Below are 27,291 nucleotides of genomic sequence, written 5' to 3'. Positions count from 1 at the left end.
GTGTACTGCTAGCAGGAATTAGAGCAGGAGCCAGACTTAAGGGCCAGCAGTATCTTGTGTTTAGCCTGATGCTTAGTGTACTGCTTTCATCCCAGACCTTTCAGTACTGATATGTCATTGTTTCTCATTTGTGCAGGATTGCAGAAAAGGACAAACAGATAAAGCAGATGGAGGACTCATTAGGCAATGAACATGCAAACTTAACCAGCAAGGAGGAAGAGCTCAAGGTATAATAAAAGCATCTGTAAATGTCAGCTGACATAGGGAGAGGCTCAATGGCTGTGTGTATAAAATGAAGCCCACAAGGCTGCTGCTTTTGGGTCTAGAAACAACTCTTTCAGCTACAACTCTGATTTTGTTCTTCTAGGCGAGGCCAGTGCTTGATGCTGGGAAGTGGTTGATAAGAAAGCTTGAGATTTTTCCTTGCTATTACCTCTAGAGTCCTTCAAAAAGTAACATGAAATACTTTGCACTGGAGAGTGAACTTACCTGAAATATTGTCTCTATGCAAAGTGAAAATGTATTTCTTTTTTCCTTGTTTCAGGTCTTACAGAATATGAACCTGTCCCTGAAATCAGAAGTACAGAAGTTACAGGCTCTGACAAATGAACAGGTAAAGTAGTTGTTCATGAAATATTTAATTTTAATCTCTTCTCACTACCTATTCTGTCATAAACCAATGGATCTGCATTTGCATTTAAGTGAGCAGTGCTTAAGCACATTAAAGGTGTTAGCCTACAAAATTGGGCTAATACATGATTCCCTGGAGTTCTTATAGCTGGTGGGAGGTCTACTTCTTACCCTTCCTTCACCACCAAAATCTGTTTACTTGGATATCCAAATTACTGAAGCAAGTTGGTTGGTTGGTTTGGATTTGCAGGCACACAGAGTGCAGGACATTTCACAGGAGGGAACAAAACTGTGCTTGAATATGCAGTCATGGCATTTGCATACAAGGGTCATGGGCATCCCTCAAAAAAAACCCCAAAAGCACACTAAAATCCCTGCTTTGCCATAAATACCTTTTTAAAACCAAACAAAAGGCTTTCCCTCTGTTACTGCTATGTGGCCTGTTCATTCCAGAGGTGGAAATGAAGTGTTTAATTAGAGATAATCCTGGCTGTCGAATTAATCTCTTTGAGATCTTCTTCCCTTTGCATAATTGCTTGCCTGGTATATATTAGTGTTTTAAAATTGCGTTTAGACAGGCTTACCCCTTTCACTCCTGTTGGCGAGTCATGTGCTGAGAGGCCAAATGACTTGTTCTAGCTTTTTAATATTGTGGAATGAAAGGTTGATTGAATCATGTGATGTATCCTAAGTCTGTGTTAATCCTCTTTATATCTAGGCTGCTGCTGCACATGAGCTGGAAAGGATGCAGAAAAGGTAAATAGCTCTAGGATTTGATAAACAGTGTTTGTCAGTCTTTTATGTTCTTTTGAATCAATCTTTTATGTGAGACTTGGGTGAGGAAACATATTTACCTGTTCTGCTCTGTCTCAGCATTCACATGAAAGATGACAAAATAAGAACTCTTGAAGATCAGCTTCGAGACGAACTTGCTCAGATTTCAAACACAAAAGAGGAATTCAAGGTAAGATACAGAAGAGCTATCCTTTGTACTTCTTTATGGGAAGTTTTCCAGACATTGGAAGTTGCAGAGCAGTTCATACAGTTGAATGTTGATTTGTAAACTAGAACTGACTTTCAGGTGTTAAGGTAAATTACAGCATTCTGGTCACAAGGTGAGAGCAATGAGGGATGTTGCAGTAGTAGCAGCAGACCATGAGGCAGAGTAAGAGGTGGGGTGACAAGTTAAGTGCAGTGTCTGCAGTTGTGAAGAGTGAGGTCTTTGAAATTTGGAGGAGGAGGCGGCTGTTCAGTAAAAGCTATTGCAGTTTTCCTGCATCCACCTTCTAGTATGACTTCCAAGGCCTTGTTGTGAGCCTTTGTTGCTTGGGTTATTGTGCTGTCAGGACTTTTTTTTTTTTCCTCTGTCAAAGTAGGTGTCAAAATGCTTATATTTTCTCTTGCAGTCTTCTAAATTGTTTCTCATAAGGCTGCAGCTAAATCGCTGTAGCTTTTAGCTCTGACATCTGGGGTCTGCCCAGCAAAGCTGGTACTTGTTTCTAGATGGCGTGTGCAGAGAGCAGCTTAATTCCTCCTTGCCCTCTGCCACCTTAGGCTTTTTCTCCTGAACTTCAGCTGCTTCCTGAAGAAATGTGATGACTATATCGTTTTAACTCCTTTAGAGCCCATGTTGGGTACTGCTGCTCTTCTGATGTTTCTGCTGAAAGGTCACTCAGAACCTCGCAGTGTCAAGTTAGTAGGTTTGCTAGCGAGGATCAGAGTGGGTGGGTAGTGACACAGACAGCATGGCTTTTGAATCTCCTGGAGCCTTTAAAGGTGTCAGCAAGCAGGTAGTGAACTGCAAGTGCCACTTTAATATGTGAATCAAGAAGATGTTGATGAGGGTCCCTTGCAAGGCTCTGTAGTTTCTCTTAAGCCCTCAGAGAATAAGAAGGAAGAAGTTTGCTCAATTAATACAATAGGAACCAAAGTGCAATGTTAGTTGATCTTTGTAATAAAGCTATAAACTGAATCTTCAATGAGGCATGTACTGAGTAACAGATGCATAAACTAAAGGGGAGGGGAAGTGGAAAAAGGTGGCAGGCTTGAGTAAGTGAGCGACTTAAGCTAGTGACACTCTTGGGGTGTTCAGTGTGCTGGAACACTTCATTCCTCCTCATATTCATTCTCGCCACTTCACCTGCCATTTTAACCTGTCTTTGGAGTGATGGGTTTTGTAGTAACTGTTACTCAGGAAAAAGGCCTTAGAGGTGTTGGGGCTGAAATCAACGCGGTGCTAAGTAATGGCAAAAACCAGCGAGAGGCAATTTTAGCAGTTCTTGGGAAGTCAGTGAGGAACTGAACACAGATTGTCATCATCGTGATACTGTGGAAATCCATAGCATGCTCTCAGCATGAATCTTGTGTGCCCTTCTGGTCTCTTCTTCTGCCTGTCTTTGATCCCAAACATAAGCCAGATCAACTCTATACCAAATGCTTCCACCTGAGGAAATGCTCTTTTTTCCCCATGCACATTAAAGAGAACAGCCAGGTTCAAAACAGAGCAGTTCTTTCAATCCTCACCATTGCTGTCCCTTCCTGCTTGTGTTGGCCATGTAAGGCTTTTGGTCTGAAGCATAGATCGTGTATCCTGCTTCTTATTTTTGCAAAGCACCTAGCAAGTCTTGAGGAAGACTTTGTAAACCAAAAAGCAGTAATAGAGGAGGAATTGAAAATCCATATGAGGAATCCAGACAAGCAGCTTGGCTGTGAAGAGCTGCTGTGGGAATGCTGGAAGGGAGGTAAAATCCACATCGGGACTGTTCATCTTCCTGAGACACTTCTTTCCAGTCTTCAGTCAGACCACAGTGTGGGAGCAGTGCAAACCTCTCCGGGCTGCTGGTTCCTTGCAGTGCATCCTCAGCATTAGGGAAGCTTAAGAGAGCTAAAGAGGTGATCCCAGACCTTTTGCTTTGCCAGATAAGTGCTCTGTGAGAGGCAGCTATGAAATCTTGATGTGGTGCTGGTACTGCTTTAGGAGGAAAATGCAGCTTCTCTTGCCACTCACACTTGGGTACTGTCTGACTTTTTTGCCAGGAAATAAAGATGGTAACAGCTGAATTTCTCATGGGAATGTAAGGACAAAAGTATTAATACAGAAAAACAAGAAAGAAGGGGAAAGGACTCTCTTTGTAGCTTCCAAAGAACTTGCTGTAACAACTTCTGTGCTATTTAATTACCTCACTGCTATAATGAAAATGCTGTAGTTAAAGTTTGCAGTTCTGAGCTGACATTGTGTTTAAATTTTCTCCCAGGCTCTCAAGGATCAAAACACAACTCTGCAAGGTGAAGTTCAGAAGCTGCAGACTCTCCTGTCTGAGCAGGTATAGCCAGCGTTCGCTGAGGTTGTATCAAATACGTTCTGTTGTTCTTAACTTCAGGTGGTTGGTTTTTTTTCTTAAGCTGACCCCATGCTGAGCTGGTGGGTGTCACAGCCTCTTGCTTTTTAGGTATTTTCTCTTCCACGAGGGTTCAAATAAGGCAGCTGTGGCTGTCATCTGGAACTAGTCAAGAGTGTCAAAACAAAATGTTGATTTTTTTTCTTCTTTCTGCTGTCTTATCACAAGCAAGAACTTATTTCTGCAACCCTTCCCAGTTTTTGGTAACTTTCTAGAATTAAAAAATAATCTCATGAGCACCCGGCTTCTCCAGGGGAGAGGGCTCTTACTGGGCTGGAGAGAGACCAGAGTAAGATCTCTGCTCTACTTGTTTTCTTCCATCCTGTGTTGAATTCTGAAGCCAATAGTAACAGACCTATGGAATTAGAAAACTATTTATATCGAGATGTCTTTTTTTCCCCTCCTCTTCTATATTTTTGCCTGTGGCACAGCTGCTGCGGCCAGTTGATGGGTACTTGTGCGGGTTGCTGCAGGTTCAAAGCTGTTGTGTTGCTCAGCCCCATCTCCTTTGTGAATGTTGCCTGGGAGAGGTGATGTGAACACCCCTGACTTTGTACCACTGTGGAATGAGAAAGCTTCCTGAAACTCTGGAAAAAAAGACTTGCAATACAGGAAATTAGTTTCCTTTTCTGCACTGGTGTGTTCCAGTTAGCAGTTCCCTGTCTGGAGCAGCTTCTTTTCATCTGACAGAGAACCAGATTTGCAGCCTTATTCCCTTGGGTCTGGCTGATTTGGTGTCCTCTCTGAAATAGTGGGGCTGATTTTTTTTTTTTTGGTAGCTGGCTTACGTTTCTCATGTGGTCTCCTGCAATGTGTTGTGAAATCATAAATGCTCTACTGAGTAAGCCTCAAGTGGTGCTTGTGGGTTTGGTAAGTGCTCCAAAGAGGCAGATTTTTCAGGTACTGAGCTGGCTGCTATGGGTTAGATGCCACACAGTGCTTGGCATGCTTGACACTCCCTAGAATCACTGGGATCCTGCGTCCCACAGCATTTTATTGCTAGAACTCCTGTAGTCTATCCGTGTAAAATAATCAAGGCTTTTGGGCTGGATCTCTTACCTCCTGTGAAAGACCAACATCTTTCCAGTGTCAATATTAGACACGTGAAGACATCCTCCTCCCATCATATTTTTTCCTTTCTCCCTTCCCTGTGGTAACTAAGCTTTTGGTTAAGTTGATTCTCTCAGTTATTTCTGTTTTTAAAATCCCAAACCATTATTGATCCAACTCATAATAACCCTGTTGTGCTTTTTATAGGCGAACAAAGACTTGTTAGAGCAGATGGAGAGAAGGTAAGAAACTTTTTTGAATCAGAGGCTAAAATAAAGATCTAGTTCTGTTGACAGAAAGGTTACTGTTGATGGCTAAACTGCCTTCAAAGGTTAACTCCTTTTCCTAATACTCTTGATTTCTCAGCATGAGAGAAAGGGATGATAAAATCAAGACGGTCGAAGAGCTGCTTGAGGCAGGACTCATACAAGTGGCTAATAAAGAGGAGGAGCTGAAGGTAAAATCTCTTATACTATCTTTTTATGGGGAAGTAGAGATAAGGGGTCTTGTGCAAAGTGTATGTTTGAGTGCTCATAGTGCAGTCTGAGATTGTTCCCTTTGTATAGGAAAAGCATCTCATGGAGACAAGGTTAGAACCTTTTTGGTAAGGTAGACTAAGCATAAGCATTGCTGGTGCAGTGTAAGTGCTTCTTTCTGCTCAGTCTAGAGCAGGTTTTGCTAGGATGTTTACCTGGTGCCTTTTGGAAGAAGGTGAATCCATCTCCAGAGATGTATGCTTCATCAGACCTGCAGCAAATCTGTCCTTAGGAAAGGGTGTTTCGTAAAAATTTGCAGTATGGGGCTCTTGCATCTTTTTGCTTAGTTAATAATATGAAAGATATGGATTACACACTAGTGACACTCCTGGAGTGTTGCCGCCTGTTCTGTTTATAAAGAAGCTGATAATGAGAAATCTGGAAAGGTGGTACAAAAACCCCTGTCTGTTTTTAGCTGGGTTTTGCTGGAAAGCTCTGTCCTGTCTACCTGGACATAGCCAAGACAGTGCTCACTTTCTTAATGTCCCTAAAATCCAGGTGCATTGCTGAGACCCCTGTTCTGGGGAGGGATTGTGCCCTAGCAAACTGACCTGTTACTAAACAGCCAAAGATGTGAGCACATCACCTTAATGTTTCCCTGGGCTCCAGCTTCCTACGAGTTGAAGTCCACTCTTAGTTGTCCAAAATGAATAATTAGGCCATTGAATACTTTGGCTCCAGCTGCTGCAGAGGGGGTCTTTTTCAGGCTTTCAAAGTGTTTCGCTTGTTCTAAAAGAAATGACTTTTCTGTCAAGCTTAACGCTTTTTCCCCAGCAAATGAGTCTTTCATTATCTGTGTGTCTGCTTTCAAAGGCACTGCGAACGGAAAATTCATCCTTGAGAAAGGAACTTCAAAGTCTGCAACTTCAGCAGTCGGAGCAGGTAGTACTTATCATCTAAAACTTTTATTACACCTAAACTAAATCTAAAAGAATCTTGCTGTGGTTGCAAAAGCCAGGGGAAAAAGGTGAAGACGTCTTTGAAGCCTGTTGGCAAAGCATCCTGTTTTCTTCCAGAGTTGGTCTGGAAGCTGCTACTTCTGTCAAATACTCAGTTTGCAAAGGTGTCAGAAATGTGGCAGTTGTAAAGGTTCCAGTCAGCAGCAATTCTGGGTTGGTTTGAGTTTACCACAGGCTGAAACGGCTGTGGGTTGCTTTTTTCCAGCAGCTTAGTGTAGCAAACACAGCTGGTAGGTAGCTCATTCTGCATCAGCTTGGTTATGTATATTTGAGCTTTCTGTTGTTAATCCACACTTGCTCAGGTGTGACTTAGCCCCCTTCTGTTTGTGTCTTTGTTCAGTGATGCTGTCTCAGTATTATTGTTCTTGATGTGCACTCAGTGCTGATCGGAAACGCCTTTCCTTGATGCCCAGCTCTGCTTGGACAGCTTAGGGCAGAGCACTTAACTTCTAGAAAATCATTAATAAATGCGGAGAGGTGTGCATTGTCAATATGAAAAGGTTGGCTGATCGAACGCCAATCCTAAACCTCAGCTTGTCCTGGAAAAGGTGGTGGTGGGTTGGTTTTGTTTTCCTGGGACTTGCTGTAGACCTGGTATTGTTGGCTTGCAAGGAACTGGAGTCCCAAAGCTAATTTTCTCAGGAGCAGCCAGATAGATAAAATTGTTAGGCTGCTACAAAGGTTACCCATTGCCAAAGAGCCCAAGTTCTCTACTTCTTACCCTCAACACTTGCAGATTGGTGTGCTCTCTTCTGTTTTCTAAGCTGAAGCTCTGTTTTGAACAGGTTTCCTTCCAATCACTGGTGGAAGAACTCCAGAAAGTGTAAGTTACTGCACAGATTTAATTTCTCATTGTTACTTCTGTCTGTCTTCATTCCATGGATACAAGTATTTTGCTTCTCTGAAATGATGTGCTTTTAACTGGCTGAAGCGCGTGTGTGGCAGGAAGCATTACCGCCTTGGAAACGCATCAAGTCAGATCAATCCCTTTTGAAAATCCAGTTGCTTCTTTGCTAAGCAATTAACTTCATAAGCCTAACTTTGACTAGACAAGAAATTGCACCGTATTGTCAGATAACTGTTCTTTTTCAGTAGGCACTCTGAAAGGAGTGAGCTTGTTTCTCTCTGTGTAGTTGAAGTTGATAAATACTTTGGTGTAATGTCCAATGAAGGCTGAATAGAAGTGTGTGTTATTCCAGGGACTGCTGATACTTTAATTTGATTCTTTTAGGCAGTAATAGTATCTGTTTAGCATGTGGACTATTGGCTATATAAAGCCAGATTGTTCTGCACTATTCCTGGTCTTATTCCTCCTATTTGTCAGTCCTGCTTGGTCCCACTGTGGATCCCAGTAGCTGGTGGTGTGGTGTCGTAGCAGAACCAAAGCTTGTGTGTTTGCTCAGCCTCCTAATGCTGTTCCTCTGCTCCTAAGGATTCATGAGAAGGATGGAAAAATAAAATCGGTGGAGGAACTCTTACAAGCTGAAATACTTAAAGTAGCGAACAAGGAGAAGACTGTTCAGGTATCTCCCTCAGCAATACCTCCCTTCCTTCCTGTGTCTATGCCACTGACTACCATTTATTTGTTACTGCATGGCATTCGATAGTGATGAATTCGTAGCATCCATTTCTGTGGCGTTTTTGTGTTTCCATTGTCCAATCCTGTCTGTTTTGTCATTGAAAAGGCTTTGACACAGGAAATAGAGGCTCTGAAAGAAGAAGTAGGAAATTTCCAGCTTGAGATGGAGAAACAGGTAAAATATCTTAGTGCCAGATGCGTGAAACAGCCTTGCCTTGGATGCGCTGCTCCCTCATTTCTGTTCTAGTGTGTTTTCGTTCACTAGGGAATGTCACTGGGTAAGGGAACTCTTCAATGGTAGAGCTACACTATTCTTGAATATAAAGCTGTAAATATGTAGTATAACTACTGCTGTCCTTCGGAAACCATGTTCCTCTGGATGCCCAAGCTTTTTGGACTTTCAGTATGAAATTTAGCAAGAATGGCTATAACTTGAAGCATTGTAGCATTAGCTCTGGCTGGGCATATTGCAAACTATCCCCGTAATAAATACGAAGCCATGGGACATCCTTTGAGGATGGTACCTCAAAAATTTCAAGTGCTGAAGGTGGTTCTCCTTTTGTTGGCCTTCCTGTGTGTCTCCTTCTCTGGAGACATTCAAAACCCGCCTGGACGCCTTCCTGTGTAACCTCATTGAGGTGTTCCTGCTCCGGCAGGGGGATTGGACTGGATGAGCTTTGGAGGTCCCTTCCAATCCCTAACATTCTGGGATTCTGTGATTCTGTGTTGCTAGAATTACTGGCCCAAATAATATCTAGTCTCCAGGTAAACCTAAGACTGTTTTCTTTCCAGTGCCCAAAGAAAGCGTGTCTTGGCACAATAAGTTTTACTCCAGCTGTTGGGAATGCAGAAATGGAGGAGTATTGGCTTTTTTGGCATGCTGGCTGTCTAGCATCCAAAACAATGGGAACCCACGTTTCCTCAGGGAGCCCATTCTGCAGGCAGCTTAATCCATCGTGCTGTCAGGAAGTTTGCTTGCTTGTTTGTGTCGGGTGTGTGGGTTGGGTTTTTTTGGTCTGCACTTTTCTCAGTCTTTCTAGCTACATTCAAAAATGTTACCCCCTTTTCTTCTTAGTGTTAAAAGTTTTGTCCTTTTTAGGCAAAGCTTCATAAAATATGTTTCTGTCTTGGGCTTTTCTTCCAAAGCAAATTCCCAGGAGATGGAGGAATTATTTGTATGTCTTTCCTTCCCTGGAGCTGACACAGAGCCTGGAACAAAATCCAGTTTAGAGTTGCTGTCTGTGGGAAAGCTGCATATGAGGGATGCTTGCTCCGAAGGTGGTGTATATGCAACTTTCGGTATCCTGCAAGCAGAATCGAGGTTTTAGGAGATGTGGAAACTCCTGCTGTGTTGTGGGAGAGGCCTAAGCAAGCTGTTTGAACAGCCAGTATTTACACAGCCACTGTCAGGCTTTTATACAAAATTCAAAGGGAATATTCCCACTAAATCTTGTTTCTTCAATCCATGTTCAGCCTTAGAATGGGAATTTAAGGGAGTCTTGGCATTGCAGAGAACATCTTTGCTTGTGTAAGAGTCTAAATGACCAGGGACAATCTCTGATTTGAGCTGAAGTTGGTAATGAGGTGGTTCTCATCATCACAGTCTGCTTCTTCCTTCATTTCTCATGGTGGAAGGGTGCTCTGGTGGGCCTGCTTGTGTTCCCATTTGCACTGGTTTCTTTTCTGCTCTGGAAGTCACACTTTAAATGTGGAGGAAATAAATAGTGAAGACACTTGGCTCCTCATAACTTATTTTCTCCACAAAAAAAGCGTGTTTATACTTCTGTAACCGTAACAAACAGTGCCTATTTTAGTAATGTCTAATGGCTTTTTTCCCATATTTCTCCCTAAAGCAGTTTAAAGCATTTGTGTGTGTGCTCCATGCGCATTGAACTGAAGTACTTGTTATTTTCTTTAGGTGTCGATTACATCCCAAGTCAAAGAACTTCAGACTGTGTAAGTGCAGTTGTTAATGTGTCTCATCTGCCCTGTGTACCCCTCGCTTCCCCACTAATTAGCTTACAAGGGGTTAAATTCAAGTCAGGATGGAAGGATGAAGGCAAGGCACTATGGCAGACTTAGGTAATCTCTGTGCTGTAATTGAGTGGATAAGTGAGAATAGAGTCACTGTCATCATCAGTCCCTCGTGTCCCCAACTGGGGAGGGAAGAAGGAAGTATTTTTAGATGGAGAGAACACGTGTGTGTGAACTCTCTGCAGTATATGTCAGTGCAGGATTTGTCTGCTTTCGCTTAATGAGCAGTACCATTGATCAAGGGCATCTTCTGCTAACTCAGACTGAAGTGCAAGTGTTCACACATGGATTTTTTTAGCAGGTGAATTGTGTTTGTGCCTTTGATCACATAAGCTGCTTTTGTTTGTGCTGCAAAGCATAGGGTGTCTTTTTTTATTTTAGATGGATAAAAGAGCAAGGGTTTATGTTTTGTGTCTGTGTGTTTATGGTGCAGGTTGAAGGGGAAGGAGAAGCAGGTGAAAACCATGGAGGCCTTACTGGAAGAAAAGGAGAAAGACATCGTTATGAAAGGAGAATGGCTGCAGGTAAGCTTCCTCAGTATTCTGAGGGAAGTAAATTCTGTTGCAGTATTTCTGGCTGTGGAAAAGTTATTTTTACACTTCTAAACTTGCTTTTTCTTTTTCCCCCAAAGGGTCAGAAAGATACAATTGCACAATTAACCAGTAAAGTTCAGGAGTTAGAACAGCAGAACCTGCAACAGCTCCAACAGGTATGGGCTGCAGAGATTGGATGTGGTTTGGGAGTGCTGCTCAGTTGAACTGGAGGATGTTGGTTTTTGTCTTGTACCTCTCAAAGGGTTTGCATTGGCTTCAACATAGAGAGCTATTTTAAATCCTACTGGACTAAACTGGTAGTCTATGGTGCAGGGAGTTGTCTTGGATGAACAGAGTTAGTTTTTATGTGGATAAGTTCTGCGAGCTTTTCTTTAACCTGGATGATAGCTATACATAATGAGTAGCTTTGGTCTGAAAACTCTGAAGCTCATAGGCAGAGTCATAGCTGTGTCCTAGGTACTACCTCCTTTCCAGACTCAGGTAGCATCTCTGTAGGACTGTGGCTACGGAGGAACTCCTGCGGTAACTGAACAGAGCAGCTCTTCTTGAAGTGGTCAGGCTTTGCTGTGATTCCTTCCTGCCTTGACCTGTTGTGGAAGTTGCAACGGGTCAGAATATTTTGTCTTTTGATTTCCTGCACTGGGCTTGAGAGCAGGAGCCTGGCCATCTTTGAAGCCAAGTGTTACTTAATGGAAGAATTTTTCCAATAAGGCAACATCCTAGGTCAGTTTGGTATTTTTGTCGATGATAAGGGGAGAAATTGAGCACCTTTATTTTGGGTGAATGTCTAGACAGGCATTTATCCCAGGGGAAAGGTGGAATGGAGAAAAATTGGCCGGTGTGAAGTTTGGGATGCCTGGTGTGTAAGCTTGGCTTCTAAAATCCATGACATGTTTAGCTATTCTTGGAGCAATGGGTGATGCAAAATCTCTGGTATTTCTTTGGCAAGTATCTTGCAACCTGTGTGGCGCCCCTCTTTATGCAAAGAGTTCCTGTTAATTTGACAGCTTTACTGTGCCATCAAAATGAGTGGGAATGGCTTTGTTTTCCAGGTACCTGCTGCATCCCAAGTCCAGAACCTGGAGAGCCTGTGAGTATGCTTAGTAGCAGTTTCTCAAGCACCTGTTGATAATCTGTATTCAGTGCTGGCATTTATCTTAAATTGGAATGTATGAATTGGTTTCAAGAATTTTATGGGTTTAGCTAAAATAAGCTGTTGGTGCCGATGGACGTACAGCAGCCAGCGTGTCTGCTGCCATGTGTAATAGCAGGCATCTGGCATGTCTAAGTAGTAGTGCTCGTACACTTTGTGAAAGTAAATGATAGCCCAGGGCTCTACTAACTAGTGCAACTGCTGCTGCTGCTTGTGTCTAGTGATAATTTCTCCTTCTGTTGAGCATGTTGGAGAGTGTGTGGATTTAAGTGGCTGTGGCTGAGTCAGTAAAAGCAATGAACAGATAGTTTGCCATTTTTTGTCTGAGATGCAATAGCCGATTCTCCAGCTCCTGTTTTATGGAGAAATGCTGCCAGACTTTCCTCTGTTCTGACTCTGCTTTGTCTGGCTGCTCTGAATCAGAAGGTTGTATGAGACACTGCCAAAAAGAGCTGTCTTCAATGCAGCTCTTGTAATGTGCTGCTCTCCCAGTAGAGCTCCTGTATAGCCAGTATGTGGTACCTAGGGCAGCCTCAGCTTTGGGAGTCTCTCCCTGGCACCTGCTCAGCTGCAGGATTTACTCAGGTGATCAATGGCTTCTTTCCTGCTTCTGCTCTGAATGCTGTTAAGATCAGCACACTGAATGTGTCTGCTAGTTGACATGGGAAATTCCTAGCTTGCTTCAGGCCAGTTCTTAGCAGGTAAGTGTTTGCAATACATTTTGTTGCAGCTGACATGTATTTTTGTTAGTTTTCTTGGTTTACAGCCATAGTGCAGTGGTTTCTTCTCCGTGTGTGTGTGCTCTCCTTTTGGCTGAGCATACAAAATTTACATATCTTCTGCTGCTGAAAACTGTCCCAGCTAGAGAGTCTGCCCCTTTTTAGTACAGAATCTTACTTTAACCCTTTTTTCTTACTTTCTATATCATCTCTGCAGGTTGAAAGGGGAAGAAGAGCAAATGAAAAAGTTGAAAGCTATAGTGGAAGAAAAAGAGAGAGAAATTGCAAGCCAAGTAAAACAGTTGCAGGTAAAGTTCAGATAGAAATGTCTTTTGTTGTAAGGAGTGTATGTATTGTGAGTGTATACCGATGTGTATACATGTGTATATATTGTCTCTTTTCTTTCAACAGGATGTGCAAAAGGAAAACGAATGTTTTAAAGTTCAAATTCAAGAATTAAAGCAGGAGAATTGCACACAGGTACAGCTTCCAATCGCAGTGTTACTGAGTGAAGTCAGAGGGGATGCTGGTAGCTTGTATGGACAGCATGGAAAAGCAGTAGTTGTATAGACCATGCAAATCTAGGGCCAGTTTCAGCTTTTCTGGTTGTTGACTGTCTGTTCCTTTTTCTCTCTTTCTTGTGCAAGTTTGCACCCTTGTGCTCTTTCTTACGCCTGCTGTGTCCTTGTCTAGCTTTTCACCTCTGTCTTTACGCACTGTATCACAGCCAGAGCTCTCCTGGCCAAAAGAGGCCGGACAGGACTCCCTCAAAGGCCAAGAGTGCAGCTGCTCATTTTTGCAGCAACGCCTGTTTAACCAGGCAGATCACGCCCTCTGCATCACTCTTTGCTGCTGATCTGCTCCTAATGAGTTTCTGATCTGTTGTAGGCATCTCTGGCTGTCCAAAGTGAGGAGCTTCGGCTAGTGTGAGTACTGCCAGATGTTGAACGCAGTATTTAAGTGCTTCATTTCATTTATTGCTCAGGAAACTTAAAAAGATGGAGTAAATGCCAAATGTACAATATCAGTGTGTGAGAAGTGGCCAGTAAAAACAAGCAAAAAAATATATATTTACTATCTAATGAAACTTGAACATAATGTTTCTGCTCACACTAATAATCCTCAGCTGTGGTCTTCTGCAGGCAGTGCTTGCAATATCTTGTGCCCACAGTGTAAGCAAGCCATGATTGATTTTAATTTAAATACATGCCAGCTCAACTGTACGTCCGAAGTGTTAAGTGTTGGCGTTTCAAGTAAAAGCGACGGGCTTTTTTCTTGGAACTTAACTTTGTAGAGGGTTGTTTATATTATAAAATAATTTGGTGGAAATCTCTTCTTGGGGAAAATCTCAGGGGCAGATTGTGTTATAACGTAGAGCTGAAGCACACTAAAGAACTATGTGGAAGCTAATGCCGTACTGGCTTATACTGTGCTGCACAAGCTGCCACTGTAATGCATTTGTGGCTGGCTGAATTATTTTTCTTTTAAGTGAAATGACTTCTAAATTGTGCACCAGGTACTTGAAAAAGAATGCTCTCATCCAGCAGGCAGTGCCTGTATTGTGGCGCTGTGCTAGCGTGGGCTGGCTGACTTACCCTTGTCTAATGCGTTACCTTTCCGTGGCCTTGATAAATGTGTGCAGATGCCTGTTGTAGGCAAACAACAGCTTTACAATGGGCTTTGCTCTGGCAGCCTGCAGTTCACAGAGCAGTAGGAAGCAAGCAGTACCGCCGAGTCAGTGAGAGAAGGTTTTCAAAGAGACTGGAAGAGAAGGCAATTTAGTGTATGTGAAAGGATGTCAGTGCTTCACTTGAAATTTCTTAAATGTCTCCTGACTTGCTTATGATGCTCTTTTGGTAATTCAGGGTTGCAGGGAAAGAGAAAGAAATCGCCAGTCTCCAAAATGAGCTCACCTCTCAGAGAAAAGCTTTTGAGCAGCAGAGGAAAAAGAACAACGTAAGGAAATTCTTCCTCCACTCCTTTAAAAAAACCCAAACAAACCAAAAACCAAAACCAAACCAAAATCCCCAACTTTACTGCTCCAACTCTTGTTGACTCTTCCCATTCCTAAGAGTGACTAATCCTGATTTTTTCCAAGGAGGTGAAGGACAGTGAGCCTTCCTTGACAGCAGCTGCTGATGGTGTAGTATGGGTGGTTTGTGGGTAGAAGTAAAGATTGTATCTTGCATCAGAGCTGTGAAGTTACCTCCTAATAATACTTTACCTGTGCAGGGCAAGCGAATGGCATCTTTTAGGTTATATGCCAGAAAGCTGTTGAAATACAAGGGTTTTAGCTCACCTGGCTCTCCTTGATAGCCTATAAAATCCAATGAATACTGTGCAATAAGCCTTACTGCTTAAAATTGGGACAGTATTAGGAAGATGCACAAGAAAAATATTGAGAACCTGAGCTTTTGAGCAAGTAATGTTGCTTAAGAGCTGAAATAAAGTAGAGGGAAAGTGGCTGGGTATCCTCAGAAGACAGATGAGCAGGAAAGGTAGAACATATGTGTGCCTGTTTCCTGGGGAACTGCAAGGTCTAAGTACCCTTCATGGTGCAGGCAGAAATCTGGCTGCTGCTAAAGGCAGACCATGCCTGGAGGTCCTGGCTTTCCACATTGCAATTTTATCCAATCTTGTTTTTTCTGGCCTATGAAACAGCCCTTAGGATAGCAGGCAAATGAAAGTGGAAAAGTAAAACCAGTATAGGTACACACTAGGATTTGGGTGCCACTTTGCATGGTGAATTAACACAGCCTTTCAGAACAGCCCTTTGCTAAAGCAGATTGCTCTGAGGGTTGAAATGAAAATAAATAATCTAAGTCCCAAGCACCATAATCTCCTCCCTGTGAGGCTCACTAGATGAGAGCTTAGAGGCTCTTTTTATAAGAGCTCTCAGCCTCATAACTGAGCCTGTATGTTGACGTCTTGTGGAGTACACGTTTGACGACCTCGCCAAGAAAGATCCAGGAACGCAGCGCGGTGGTGTTTCCATGCGGATCTGGGGTGTCCTCACCACTGGTGAAATCCCAAAACCTCCCAAGAGGGCACTGGTGAGCAGCGAACCAGTTTTCTTTGGGCACAGTGGAGAGAGCTGCATGGGTACGTGCTGCAAAACGAGGCCCTGAGCTTTGTGCTTCTAAAACCAGCCTTGCCATAGTAGGTTAGGGCTGAGGCACAAGGACCTGGTTGCGAGATCAGGGGCATCAATGTGTCCACCTCCACGTATGCTGGGGTCCACGCTGGGTTCTGCAACGCGACATGCCTAACACTCTGTTGTGTAATCTGTGGTTTGGTGTCTGTGTTCCTCACTACTTTTGAAAACTTCCTTCTTTCTTCTCACAAGTGCAGTCAAAGTGTGGGGTTGCTGTAGCGATAACGCCCTGCAGTAACGCATGGATCAGTTTTGGACGTTGGGGGCAGGTTGGGCAGAAATTGGCATTTTTTTCCCCCCTTTTCATTCAAACTTGTTGAACATCACACTTGTTTTTGCTAGTGTATGTCGTCTTACCCAGCAAAATCATCTTGCAGTAACCAGCATTTAAATGCAAATGGTGGAATGTAATGCAAAGTCTATCTCTGAAGTAAAAGTGGAAACAGTTTGAATATTGGCTGAACTGAAATCATTCTTTCTAAAAATGATTAGGACCTTCGGAAGAAAAACTGGAAAGCAATGGAAGCATTGGCATCAACTGAAAAATTGCTGCAGGACAAAGTGAACAAGATTGCCAAGGTTGTAATGTTAACTGCTAGAAACGATACATTAAGCTAGAAGCAGATCTGCAGCTGTTTTTTTTCAATGAAATGGAGGCATTTAACTTTTACTGCAATTTAAATGTAGTCTGTTCTGAGTGATCATTCATATACTCTCACCTCTGCTTCTTCCTGTTGTTTTTAGGTTTCTTTTATTGTTTTTCTTTCCCTTAATTTGTGGGCATGCTGATTTTTGATTTCTGTTTGCATAATTGTTAGAGCTGTTGTGAATCGTGTTGTGTTGGTTTATTGTTTTTCTTTGTGGGGAGCTCTAGAAAAAAAACTGTGCTGGTGAGCAACCTGCTTTCACCTACTGGGCTTTCGCTGTGCTCGGATAAAGTTATTGGATCCGTAAAGAGCTAGGACTAAATTATTATTTAAAAAAACCCTAGGAACTTCTCAGGAAAAAGGCATCACCACAGCTGTGAATTACTTCCTTGATTGGATACGAAGTTTGACAAGTCCCATTGGAGCCTGTAGTTCAGAACGATACCAGGCATGAATTGCTCTGAGAGGAGCTTGCATTTGCAGTGAGCCTGATCTGGTGTTCGTTGTCACTCTGCAGAATTCAAAAAAAGCCTCAATCACTTGAAAAGCACCACTCGGGTAGCTGGAAGCAGAGGAGCTCTTGTTTGGGATTGTGCGCCTGTGTTTCGGAGACGCCTCTGCTCTTCGCTCGGCCCTGCGTTCAGAGCAGTTGTGTACCTGCTTTTGCTGTGCGCTAACGCTTGCCTGCTTTCTCTTGCAGTCGAAGACTTCACCAAACAGCCATTTGCCACTTCTCGGTGGTTCCTAAATTGCTGAAAACTAACACACTTTAGCACAGCTTCACAACCTAATGTCTCCTGTCCCGTCTCTGAATCTCAGCCTACTAATGCCACCGATCTCTTGCAGCAGAGGAACTCAGAGCAGCAAGGCGCAGTAACACTGATGTCAAAGAAAAAAACCCAAACCCAAATATTACTAAAGGATTTTTCCTGAAAGCTGCCTTTTGCACAGGAGCTCAGGCTTTCTGCATTAAAACTTTTACAGGAGCCTGAGTGTTGCATGGCTAAATTAAACCAATCTGCCACAAGCACAGCAAGCAAATGTCCCGTGGCTGCTCTGCTTTTAATGTTAAAGACATGGAGCGATGGATCTGTGGTGCCCTTGGCTCTACGTATTTATATTTGCAGAGCAATGGCAAAGTGAACCTGGAGATTGTCACACAGCTCTAATAATTATTTCCCATTGCATCCAGGTTTGGGGAAGGAGGATGTAAGGGTCTCCCTGTTGAATACTTTAAAATAATATTTAGAAGACAATCTTGCTTTCTTGGCCTGGTTCAAATGTGCATTAACACAAAGTTTCCTTTTGACTTTAATCCTCTGGTTTTGATGTCGTGGTGTTGATTTATGGTGATTCCTGCCCCCCACTAAAATGATTTAAAATAAGTATGGATGATTTTAAATGTTGGTCAGTCAACAAAGTTCTTGTTTTGAGGTGGTTCAACTTGAGTGGCAGGGTTGGTGTGATCGTGGATGAAGTTTCTCAGCACAGTGTAGTTTGTGTTGTGTTGTGAACGATGGTGTAATTTCTGTACAAACAGGCTAGATTGGAGGACGTATTAATGAAAATAAAAGCTTAAAAGCTTAAAAGCATGAACAAATTTGAAGGCCAAATTATGAAGCAATGAAGTGCCAATTTTTGGAGCAATTTACTGGCAATGTTAGACTACAGAGCCTTTCTCAAAAAATAGCTTTCTGGGTTAAGCAAGTTACTCTGGGTGTAGAAGGGGCTATTGCCAGGTCTGTGGGGTGTGTTGCCCAGTTTCATTTGACCTCTCCTCTTGGTTTAGGAGAAGCAGCAGCACTTGGAAGCTGCCGAGGTGGAGACACGCCAGCTACTCCAGAAGCTGTTCCCTAAAGTCTCTCTTCCTTCCAATGTGGTAAGAGAAGTGGCTCTTCCTACTCTTCTGCTGAGGGTTGGGGAGCTCTGGTCCTGCTGTGCTGGGCAGTCTGGAGCATGTCCCCAAAGATCCCTCATGTCCCACTGCAGAAATCCTGGGGCAGAGTGTCTTGTAGTAATACCAGCAGCAGAGAGGCAAAGCGGTTACTTCAGGAAAAGTGTTAAAACAAAACAAAGTTAATATCTTGGTTTTTTGATTGCCCCAATATCTGTTTCATCTGCCTGCGTTATCTTGTGTCTAACAGAGAGCAAATTTTCCAGGTGGATGAAGACTGCTGTGTGGTTCCTCCCTGTCTGACATGATGGGGATCCATCTTCCCTGGCTGCTGTGCAGATAACGGCTGCCCCCCTTTTCCAGAGGGGCTGTGCTGCCTCACTGCCAATTAACACAGTGCAGGGGGATTGTTTTATTCCCAAAGTTCCTTTGAAAACCACTGATTTCCAGTTTTTATGTTCTTGGTGGCTTTCAGTTTTTTGTGAGGGAAGCGCGCTGGGTTTGTCTGGTTTAGATCGTGTGAATGATGCGAAGTGAGGCTGTAAAACCGAGGTCTGTTTCATTTGTAATGTCTCGAGGTTTTGAATATTCATATGTAAAAGAATTCTCGAATGTGCTAAAGTTGGTCTCCTGATGAACTAGAAATAGTATTTTAAAAGACTGTTTCTGTAAGGTTATAAAGCAGTCTTCCTGGTAAGGTCCCTACAATTACATCTGCTTTAACTGCTCAGGGATTTTGGAAAAGATTCCCTTAAGTCTTCAAACACTTCTTGTAGAGCCCCAACGCTTACAGGGAGCCCTCTGTCACCCAGTCATATTTCAGCGCTTCCAAGCCCCCGTGAACTGTCTCTTGCTGGTTACCTCGTGCTCCCGGACTGTTGCTCGACTGTGGTGCTGGCAGCACAACGCTGTCAGGCTGTGTGTTGGTTCTAGGGACTTGGGGGACTGAAGTGCTGCTCTGTAAGCCTGCAGCTGGGAGGCAAATGTCCTGAAGATAGATTTATTGAGGTTATTCTCACCTTTAACTGGATGCTTTTCCCAACAGAGCCATAGTGAATGGATATGTGGGTTTGAAAAGATGGCTGAAGAATACTTGAGAGAGGCATCAGGATCTGAAGACATCAAGGTAGGCATAAACTGTGAATGGCTTCCTTGTGTGTGGCATGGGCTATTTTTCTGTAATAATCTTGCAAATTGGTGAACAATTGACAAGAAAATTTTGTAGAGACTTCCATCTTGTAAATCGGAAATCATAAAATCACCGTAGAGTGGTTTGGGTTGGAAGGGACCTTAAAGCTCATCTGGTCCAACCCCCTTGCCATGGGCAGGGACACCTCCCACCAGCCCAGGCTGCTCAAAGCCCCATTGGACCTTGAACACAAATGTATTTGCATCCTTGAAAAGGACTTTGTGGAGTTGTGAAAGTGTTTCTGAAATTCAAAATACCTGTCCCCTTTTTCACATAATGGATTTGTTTTCAGGCAACTTGGAGTTACTGCAGTAGCTCGTGTGAAGTTTGTGATTGAGTATTGAGAGCTGTAGGTGAACGCTGCACTTGCTGTGGATGCATGGGGTGGAAAGAGAGACCTGCCAGTGTAATGATACCAGCTTGCTGGTAGAGATAAGATAAAAAATAGAACTGAAATCCATTGGCTAAGATATGGCTCTTCTGGTCCCTTTTCTCTTTTGCCAGGTGATGGAGCAGAAGTTGAAGGATGCTGAGGAAATGCGTGTACTGCTGCAACTGGAGTGTGAGAAATACAAATCAGTTCTGGCAGAAACGGTAAGCGGGCTGCCGGGCTGCCTGTGTCTTGTGATGTTTTAAGCTGCCTTTTTTCTGCTGTAAGCTTTCAAACCTTGCTCTCTTTTTAGGAAGGAATTTTGCAAAGGCTACAAAGGAGCGTGGAAGAGGAAGAAAGCAAATGGAAGACAAAAGTTGAAGAATCACAGAAGGAACTTAAACAGGTATTTCTGAAGATCTACTTTTTCGCAGCAGCCAGGCAGCTTCTGCTTGTAGTCACAGAGGATGTTTAAGTACTGTGAAGGCAGGTGTAGAAGAGCCCTGGCTGCCTGGTTTCGTGTGTGTGGCCAGTGGATGTAAAAGATGAAGTCTGCAACCAGTATAATAGGAATGATCCCTCCTTACAACAGTAGGATTTTTGGTGCTCTGATACTCAGTTTCATGCTAAGATTTCTGTTAAAAAAAACCTAAAAAGTAGAGGAATTGTTGGTGTCTTTAGATTTGTGTGGCTATTCCTGTTGCCATCTCTAGAGTAGCAAGAGCAAATGAACAGCACAGGCATAAGGTTTTTGACCACTATGGCAAGTCTGCCACAGTCCTTTGCAAGTGGTAGCACATAGTAATATTAATGCTGATGGGATAGGAAGCTAAAGATTCAGCAATGTACGTGTCCCATTAACACACCCAGGAATATATCTTTTTCTGATCCTGGCAACTCAGCTTGTATTTCTGTTAACCACCTGGTTTTTTCCAAAATCCATTTGTGAACAGATAGAGACTTTTTGTGCTGGAACTTAAATATCATGTAATCATAACAATTTTGGGAAGCTGTTAAAGTAGAGCTTAATCCATTATGGTCAACTAATTACAGTTGAAAGTGCCTGCAAAGCTTTCCTTTTTAGGCTCTGTTGCTAGCAAAAGTGGTAAGAAAAAAGTCTTTTTATGTTTTTTTTTTCCCTTCATCTAGAGTTAAAGTGGGTCAAACTTTTTTTTTTTGAAAGAAATTATTTCTGAAGTACTTCTGCTTAGTAAATTTGAGTGCCAGAGTATGAGCCTGGAGCAAACAGATGACTTATAAACATCTTATTTGAGGAGCTTATAAAAGGCTGTCAGATTTTAAACTATAGATGTGCTACCATCTGCTACCATCTTGCAGCCTCTAATAAGGCTAAATACGCTGGGTTTGGCTGCATTTAATACATGGATGGAGACAGTCTTCCCTCTCTAGGAAGGATATTTCCCTTACCATGGCTGATGGACACTTGGCTTAGTCCTTATATTCCAAATCTTTCAGGCATGTAGGGGATTACTTATGTTGGGAGAAGGTAGGAGAGGTGTTACAATGGAGAACTCGGAATAGTGAATTATTTGAGCGAGCGTCTTATTTTATACAGTCAACGTGATTTTGTCCTTAAAATTTTTAAGTTGTAGAAGCAAGCTTACGTGGTTATGGAGAAGTTGTCTTAAACTAATGCAAATAATCTATTTATCCTTTCTTGAAAACTGCAGATGCGTTTTTCGGTCATTTCTTTGGAGCACGAGGTAGAGAGGTTAAAGGAAGAAATCAAAGAAGTTGAAACTGTACGTGCAGGTTTTCTGTTTATTTTCTTTGAAGCTTTCTGTTACTTACAACGTGATTTAGGCTTATGCTGTAAGTCTGAATTTCCTAGGACTTCTCTCCTGCAAGTAGTGTGGCGTGGGCTGCAATTTAAAACTATATTTTGGCCGGTGTTTTTAAGGAGAGAAGCTGAAAACTGGAATTTGTCCTGTTTTTTACTTCTGTGCTCATCCACTGGGGCTCTTTCCTTGTGAGACTGAGCAGCTACTGCTTGTTGATCATCTTGGGCTTGATTCTTTTTCTTGTTATCTTTTTGAAATGTAACAGTTTATATCTGTGCTGTGCAATTGCTGGATTTGAAAAGCTCTCTAAATGTCATGGAGTATTTGATAGAAATTTATAAATCAAGAAAATGGTACTGCGAGCAAACACTGAAAACATCTGTTTTAACTCTGTTTTTCTGTTTCTAGCTTAAAAAAGAGAGAGAACATTTGGAAAGTGAACTAGAAAAGGCAGAAATAGAACGATCTACTTATGTTTCAGAAGTCAGAGAGGTAAACATAATTGACCAAACTGTTCTTTTCCTTTTGTTCGGTTGAAAGTTGACTGGCAAACGAATCTAACGCTTAGCCCCCGTGGCTGAGGAGTTGATATGCTTGTGGCCTTAAGGCAGAGCCACACACTAGTAACTGAGCAGAAGAGAAGTGGGCATCCTAAGGAGACAAATCCTAAAACTCTAAACTTCATTTCAGCTCAAAGATCTGTTGACTGAATTGCAGAAAAGACTTGATGGTTCATATTCTGAAGCAGTAAGACAGAATGAAGAGTTAAATTTGGTAAGAAGCTGGTTCTCCACTGGACACAAACCAGGCTCCTGGCATACTTATGAAGCGGAGACTTATTCCAAATCCAAATTCTGTCCTGCTAACCTCTTCAGCTTGATATTTCTGTCCATTGCAATAATGTAGTCTGACTTTTACAATTTGTCTCTTTCTCTGCTCCTAACAATAGCATGTCTGGTTCTTCAGACTTTTTTTTCCCCAAGTCTGTAAGACTTTCATTCCCGAAACTTCTTGAGAATCGATATGCAACAGCAAATATAATGTACTTTGAGCATCAGAAGTTGGGCTATCATCGGTTTAACATGAGGATTATTCTCTGGGTGTGGTTTTCTCTTTTCCCAAAGCTTTTGAGGATGCAGCTGTGGTGTCTGCTGTGACTGCGCAGAGCCTTTTCCATCCTCCTCTGTACGTACAGAAATTGGCCAAAACAAACGTTACATGAATTCAGAGTATCTGGCCATTCAGCAGCCATTCTGGCATCCTGATGTGGCTGAGTATCTGTGCTGGCTTGGTGCATACACTGTGTTACAGCACGTTTGGCTGGAAATGCTCTCCAGCCAATAATGCTCCTATGCCAGGTTTTCTCAAGAAGGGCTTGGATAAACTGAGGCCAGACCCATAGATTTCAAAATGCATGGTTTTCCAGTTTGAGCCCTTTCACTTCTTACTTGTTTCAGTGCCGTGTCTTTTCAGGCTGCAGGAGCAGCCAGATCCTTCCTCTGCGTGTGTCTGTACGGTGCTTTCTTGCTCTTGAGACAGAACTGGGGAAGGCTGTCTCTGTCACCATGTCTTTGCTGGGTTTTAGAGTAGTTGATTGGCCAGACTGAGCTGCTGATCTCACCAGGCAACTGTCACTATGTAACCGGGTTAAAATAGTGGATTTAAAAAAAAAAACAACCCACAGAACAACCAAACAACAAATCCAAACCACCACAATAACAATCTGCTTAAGTTCAGTAGCATGCTTGGCAAGTCTAGTATGGCATTGATTGGCATCCTGAATTAGGATTTAGCCTGAATTAGGAAGTTGACAATCTCTGTTTTTGCATATTTACAGTGAATTAAGTTGAAGTCTGGGCTGACTGGTGATAAGAGCGCCGGAGAGGCATATGCACTGTCAGTATTGCTAGTATTTCTACTGGCAATATAGGTTAAAAGTCAAACCCATTTGTAATCAAGCTGATGCCAACTGTGTCTTTTCTTCTGTAGTTTCCATTCTTTACGTTTCTTTGCAGATGGAGTCTCTGTTCCTTGACTGTCCTTGTAAAACCTCATCATCTGTGTTGACTAATCCAGTGTGTGCAATAATTGTTAGTAACCTTACTCCTTTGCAGTCAATGTGCACTAGGTTAATCCGTGGGGCAGATGAAATCTGCGTGCGTGAGGGGAAGCTGATTTTCTCTGTTACTGTTTTGCAGCTGAAAACGCAGCTAAACGAAACACTATCAAAACTCAAAGTTGATCAAAATGAGAGACAGAAGGTAGCTGGTGACTTGCCCAAGGTAAGCAGAGACCCTCAGCTGTTGTAGATGTAAATGTTCTCGGAACCCTCAAGATTTGTAGTTTTACAGTGCTGGAATATGTGATTTGAGCAGACTGCCTGCCTGATGGGGTGTCTTAATCCACTTGCTGGTTCCCCAAGTGGCTGGGACTGGGTGTGAGAGCTCATGCAGGATACCTGCATGTCTGTTAAAATGACAAAAATGCAACCAACAGCTCTGTTTACTAAGCCTTTTTGAAAGAGTCTCTTGTCCGTGGTAATTTTATGCCAATGGGAATGAGTGGTGATTTGGGGCTGACAAATCAGTCTTTATTTAAAGAAACCCAGCCCATCCCACAGCCCTACACCCACACCACTGCCTGAAGCTTTTAAATCGAGTCTCAAATGGCAATGGTTCCAAGTTGGTTTACAAGCCATCTGCCCATTTGCACGTGGTTATAACTCGGCTATCACCCAAGAGACTGCAAATCTTTAAAGTTAGCCCTGCACAAGCTTGATGAGACAAGCAGGTGGGTTACCTCTGCTCATCCTCAGTGACTGCTCCTGCAAGATGGATTGGAGTGGGAAATCTGTAAGCAGTAGAGGTCTCAGTGCTGTCTGTCACCTCAGAGACGAACCTCTCCTGGGAGAATTGATAAATGGAGACAAGAATAGCCTGCAGAGTGGCTGAGCTCCAGACTCCCTAACGCCTTGTTCCTTCTGTGGGAGATGCATAGTAAGGAAATTGAGCTGCGTTCTTGCAGGACTGGAGCGGGGAGAGCTGTTGGTGAGGGAGGTCTTGTCCTGGGATCAGGGACATGGTCACAAAAGCACTGCTAGGAGCTGAGAAAACTGAGGAGACCTGCTGCAATAAGGTGTTTAAAACATTTTGCTCAGGATATTGAGATATGAAGTGAGCTGTGCTGGTGTCTCTGGTTCGTGATGTATTTTATGTAAATGCAGATCTATGATTGGGCTTTTGAAGGACCTGCCTGCGCCTCTGCTCTTGCACAAAAAATTTGCTGCACAATTTTTACCTAATAACTTGACATGAGACTGTTAAAGCTTCCCTGTAGAATTGCTTTCATGTGCAGACAGGCTGACATGCAACATGCTGATTGTAAGGAGACATGTCAATCTTGGCAAATGTGTTGGTCCCCTGAGCAAATCTGGCATAAAACAGATTTCCTCCTCAGCAGTGATTTCCTGTGTGTGTAATGCTCTGGGAGAAATGGGGGTTTGCTTCTCAGCTTTTGCTAATTGTTGTGCCTCCCCTGTTTGGGTTTTTTTTTTCCCCTTACAGGCCCAGGAGTCTTTGGCATCTCTTGAGAGAGAAATTGGAAAAGTTGCTGGGGTTGCCAATGTTATTGAAAACAGCGATGTCTGCACAGAGTCGGTGAGTGTTTTGGTTTGATTTTTCTTTTTTTGAGCCCATGCTCAGGGACAGTGCAGATTTCGTGCATTGTATGAGCTTTGGGAAGTGAGGTCCAGTGAAGGAGCAGGATGTGTGCTGCTGATGGTGAATTAAAGCTTGATGAAAATTCCTGTCTTACAACTCGTCAGGGTCATGTCCTGGAGGGTCATGTCCCCTGTATATCAGGGATGCTGATGTTTTTCTAAGCTTTGGGAATTTTGCTGTCATCTGAATTGTGACCTCTTTCCCATGGCTCAGATTTGCAAGGAGGAAAGGAACAGATTCTGGACGTGAAACCTGGGCTTCCAGCAGGTGGTTGGTTTGGGTTGGGTTAGTGAGGAGTCCAGGAAAGATCCCCAGACTTCTTCCTTCAAGAAGGAAAGCTGAAAATAAATCTGCAGATTACTAAATGGGCTTAAAACGTTAACTTGCTTGGGTTGGCACTTGCTGATGTTTGTAATGCCAAAGAAAGGAGGCAGTCTCGCCTGCCTGGTAACACCAAGGCGGGGAAGGTCTCCTCTGAGTGCTGACCTGAAAAAGTCAACACCTCTACAACTGGTTGAGTCGTGGCTTTGCAATTGGGCTTCTCCATCTCTGGAAACGAGAGCTTTCACACCAGCTTCAGAACAGCTTTCCAGAAGGCAGTTGGGAAGGGGAAGGCTAATGCAGACACCTTCCCAGCATGTTTTACACAGCTAAGTGGTGTCAGTGGAACTCATTACCCATTTTCTTCTGATGGATGGAGTAGAAGGAAATGGTGTCCTTTGAGGGGGAGAGGAGCACTTTGCTGGTAGGACAAATAATTTGTATCAACTCCTTTTAGCTGCTGAAAAGAAGTAGCTTCATCAGCTGCGAAAGGAAGCCAGAAGTCCTCTGAGGAGTACTGCGGAAAGCCTTTGCCTTTGTAGTCATTCTAGGAGAAATGAAATGGCTTTTCCAGAGCGATCGCTCCTGGATGGTGAACAACCCTTGAGTTGTGGGCTCACCGTGTCTGAGCCAGGGATGCAGCTGGGCCTGTGAGACCGTGGATGTCCCAACCCTGTGAGAGGGACGGTAGGTCTGCCTGGCCCTCTCCTGCCTTACCAGCAGGATGCCAGCTGGTGACGGTGATAGTTGGATGCTCCGTGTCCCTGTCTGCAGCAGGCTGGAGAAAAAAAGCCCTCCTCAAATCAGTGCCCAACTGCTTATGTTCTGCTCTGCCCTTAGGGCTTATCCAAGTGGTACAGCACAACAGTGATGCTGTTGATGTGGCACTTTGTGAGTGATGACACCGGTGAGCCCTCCTGAGCCGGGTGTCACTGCTGTGGCCCGAGTTTGCTGGTTTGATTTAATTGCTTTAGCCTTAACTTGCGTAACCCTTCTGGCTCAGACATTGCTCTGCTGTGGGTGCGTGGGTGCGCTGTGAAACCTTAACCAGGTTTCCTCCAGAATATCCACTGCTTTATTCTGAACAGGAGTGTGGAAAAAACAGTCCTAATAAACCCATAATTAAGCCTTCATTAGTAAAGTATACGTTAATTGTCTGAACAGTGCTCTTGACAGGTAGCCATTGGTAGAGGCTGGAATTAGAACATTTTTTTTACCTTCTTCCCCAAGCCGTTTTTGCTACATTTTCTTTTTTTAGGGGGAAACAAAAAGCTGTTTCCCTAGAAGCCTAAAAACCCAGCTTAAAATAGCTCTCAGATTAAAAAAGAAAGTCTTCCAGCCACTTCCACCTAGCAACAGTGTCTCTTTTTTTAAGAAAGACCTGAAAACACATGCTCGAAAATGAGCGTATTTGTTCCTTCTGGGTACTAGAACCAACCCACAAATTGGAGAAATGATGCTTGCGTAAACCCTCAGACATACTCTGTGTGTTTTCTTTAGACTCCTTTGCTTTCTATTTAAAAATAGACCATTTGGTTTTTCTAATCAGCTTCCTTGTCACTTATGGGACTAGATGATGACTA

At 43.1% G+C, this 27,291-nt stretch overlaps 1 protein-coding gene across 1 annotated transcript in view; it reads left to right on the top strand.

Annotated features, from left to right (window-relative positions):
* The window catches only part of KTN1 (kinectin 1 (kinesin receptor)), a gene marked incomplete at its 3' end in the record, with an annotated part of 46,142 nt that extends 19,527 nt beyond the window's left edge, over nucleotides 1-26,615 (top strand). Inside the window, exons 13-42 of the mRNA XM_010183542.1 lie at nucleotides 137-227; nucleotides 545-613; nucleotides 1,349-1,386; nucleotides 1,504-1,594; nucleotides 3,885-3,953; nucleotides 5,286-5,320; nucleotides 5,445-5,535; nucleotides 6,428-6,496; nucleotides 7,359-7,396; nucleotides 8,006-8,096; nucleotides 8,259-8,327; nucleotides 10,071-10,108; nucleotides 10,620-10,710; nucleotides 10,818-10,895; nucleotides 11,793-11,830; nucleotides 12,830-12,920; nucleotides 13,024-13,092; nucleotides 13,501-13,538; nucleotides 14,478-14,568; nucleotides 16,259-16,345; nucleotides 18,203-18,292; nucleotides 19,353-19,433; nucleotides 20,001-20,090; nucleotides 20,180-20,272; nucleotides 21,558-21,629; nucleotides 22,077-22,160; nucleotides 22,359-22,442; nucleotides 23,867-23,950; nucleotides 25,232-25,324; nucleotides 26,549-26,615. Coding sequence (XP_010181844.1) covers nucleotides 137-227; nucleotides 545-613; nucleotides 1,349-1,386; nucleotides 1,504-1,594; nucleotides 3,885-3,953; nucleotides 5,286-5,320; nucleotides 5,445-5,535; nucleotides 6,428-6,496; nucleotides 7,359-7,396; nucleotides 8,006-8,096; nucleotides 8,259-8,327; nucleotides 10,071-10,108; nucleotides 10,620-10,710; nucleotides 10,818-10,895; nucleotides 11,793-11,830; nucleotides 12,830-12,920; nucleotides 13,024-13,092; nucleotides 13,501-13,538; nucleotides 14,478-14,568; nucleotides 16,259-16,345; nucleotides 18,203-18,292; nucleotides 19,353-19,433; nucleotides 20,001-20,090; nucleotides 20,180-20,272; nucleotides 21,558-21,629; nucleotides 22,077-22,160; nucleotides 22,359-22,442; nucleotides 23,867-23,950; nucleotides 25,232-25,324; nucleotides 26,549-26,615 — 2,210 coding nt within the window. The remainder of the gene's footprint in view (nucleotides 1-136; nucleotides 228-544; nucleotides 614-1,348; nucleotides 1,387-1,503; nucleotides 1,595-3,884; nucleotides 3,954-5,285; nucleotides 5,321-5,444; nucleotides 5,536-6,427; nucleotides 6,497-7,358; nucleotides 7,397-8,005; nucleotides 8,097-8,258; nucleotides 8,328-10,070; nucleotides 10,109-10,619; nucleotides 10,711-10,817; nucleotides 10,896-11,792; nucleotides 11,831-12,829; nucleotides 12,921-13,023; nucleotides 13,093-13,500; nucleotides 13,539-14,477; nucleotides 14,569-16,258; nucleotides 16,346-18,202; nucleotides 18,293-19,352; nucleotides 19,434-20,000; nucleotides 20,091-20,179; nucleotides 20,273-21,557; nucleotides 21,630-22,076; nucleotides 22,161-22,358; nucleotides 22,443-23,866; nucleotides 23,951-25,231; nucleotides 25,325-26,548) is intronic.
* Nucleotides 26,616-27,291: the final 676 nt, after the last annotated feature.

The sequence above is a fragment of the Mesitornis unicolor genome, unplaced genomic scaffold (genome assembly GCF_000695765.1).
Source record: "Mesitornis unicolor isolate BGI_N332 unplaced genomic scaffold, ASM69576v1 scaffold384, whole genome shotgun sequence".
In the NCBI taxonomy this organism is placed as follows: domain Eukaryota; kingdom Metazoa; phylum Chordata; class Aves; order Mesitornithiformes; family Mesitornithidae; genus Mesitornis; species Mesitornis unicolor.
The sequence above is the reverse complement of the archived record's forward strand: the minus strand, read 5'-3'. Positions and strand labels throughout refer to the sequence as shown.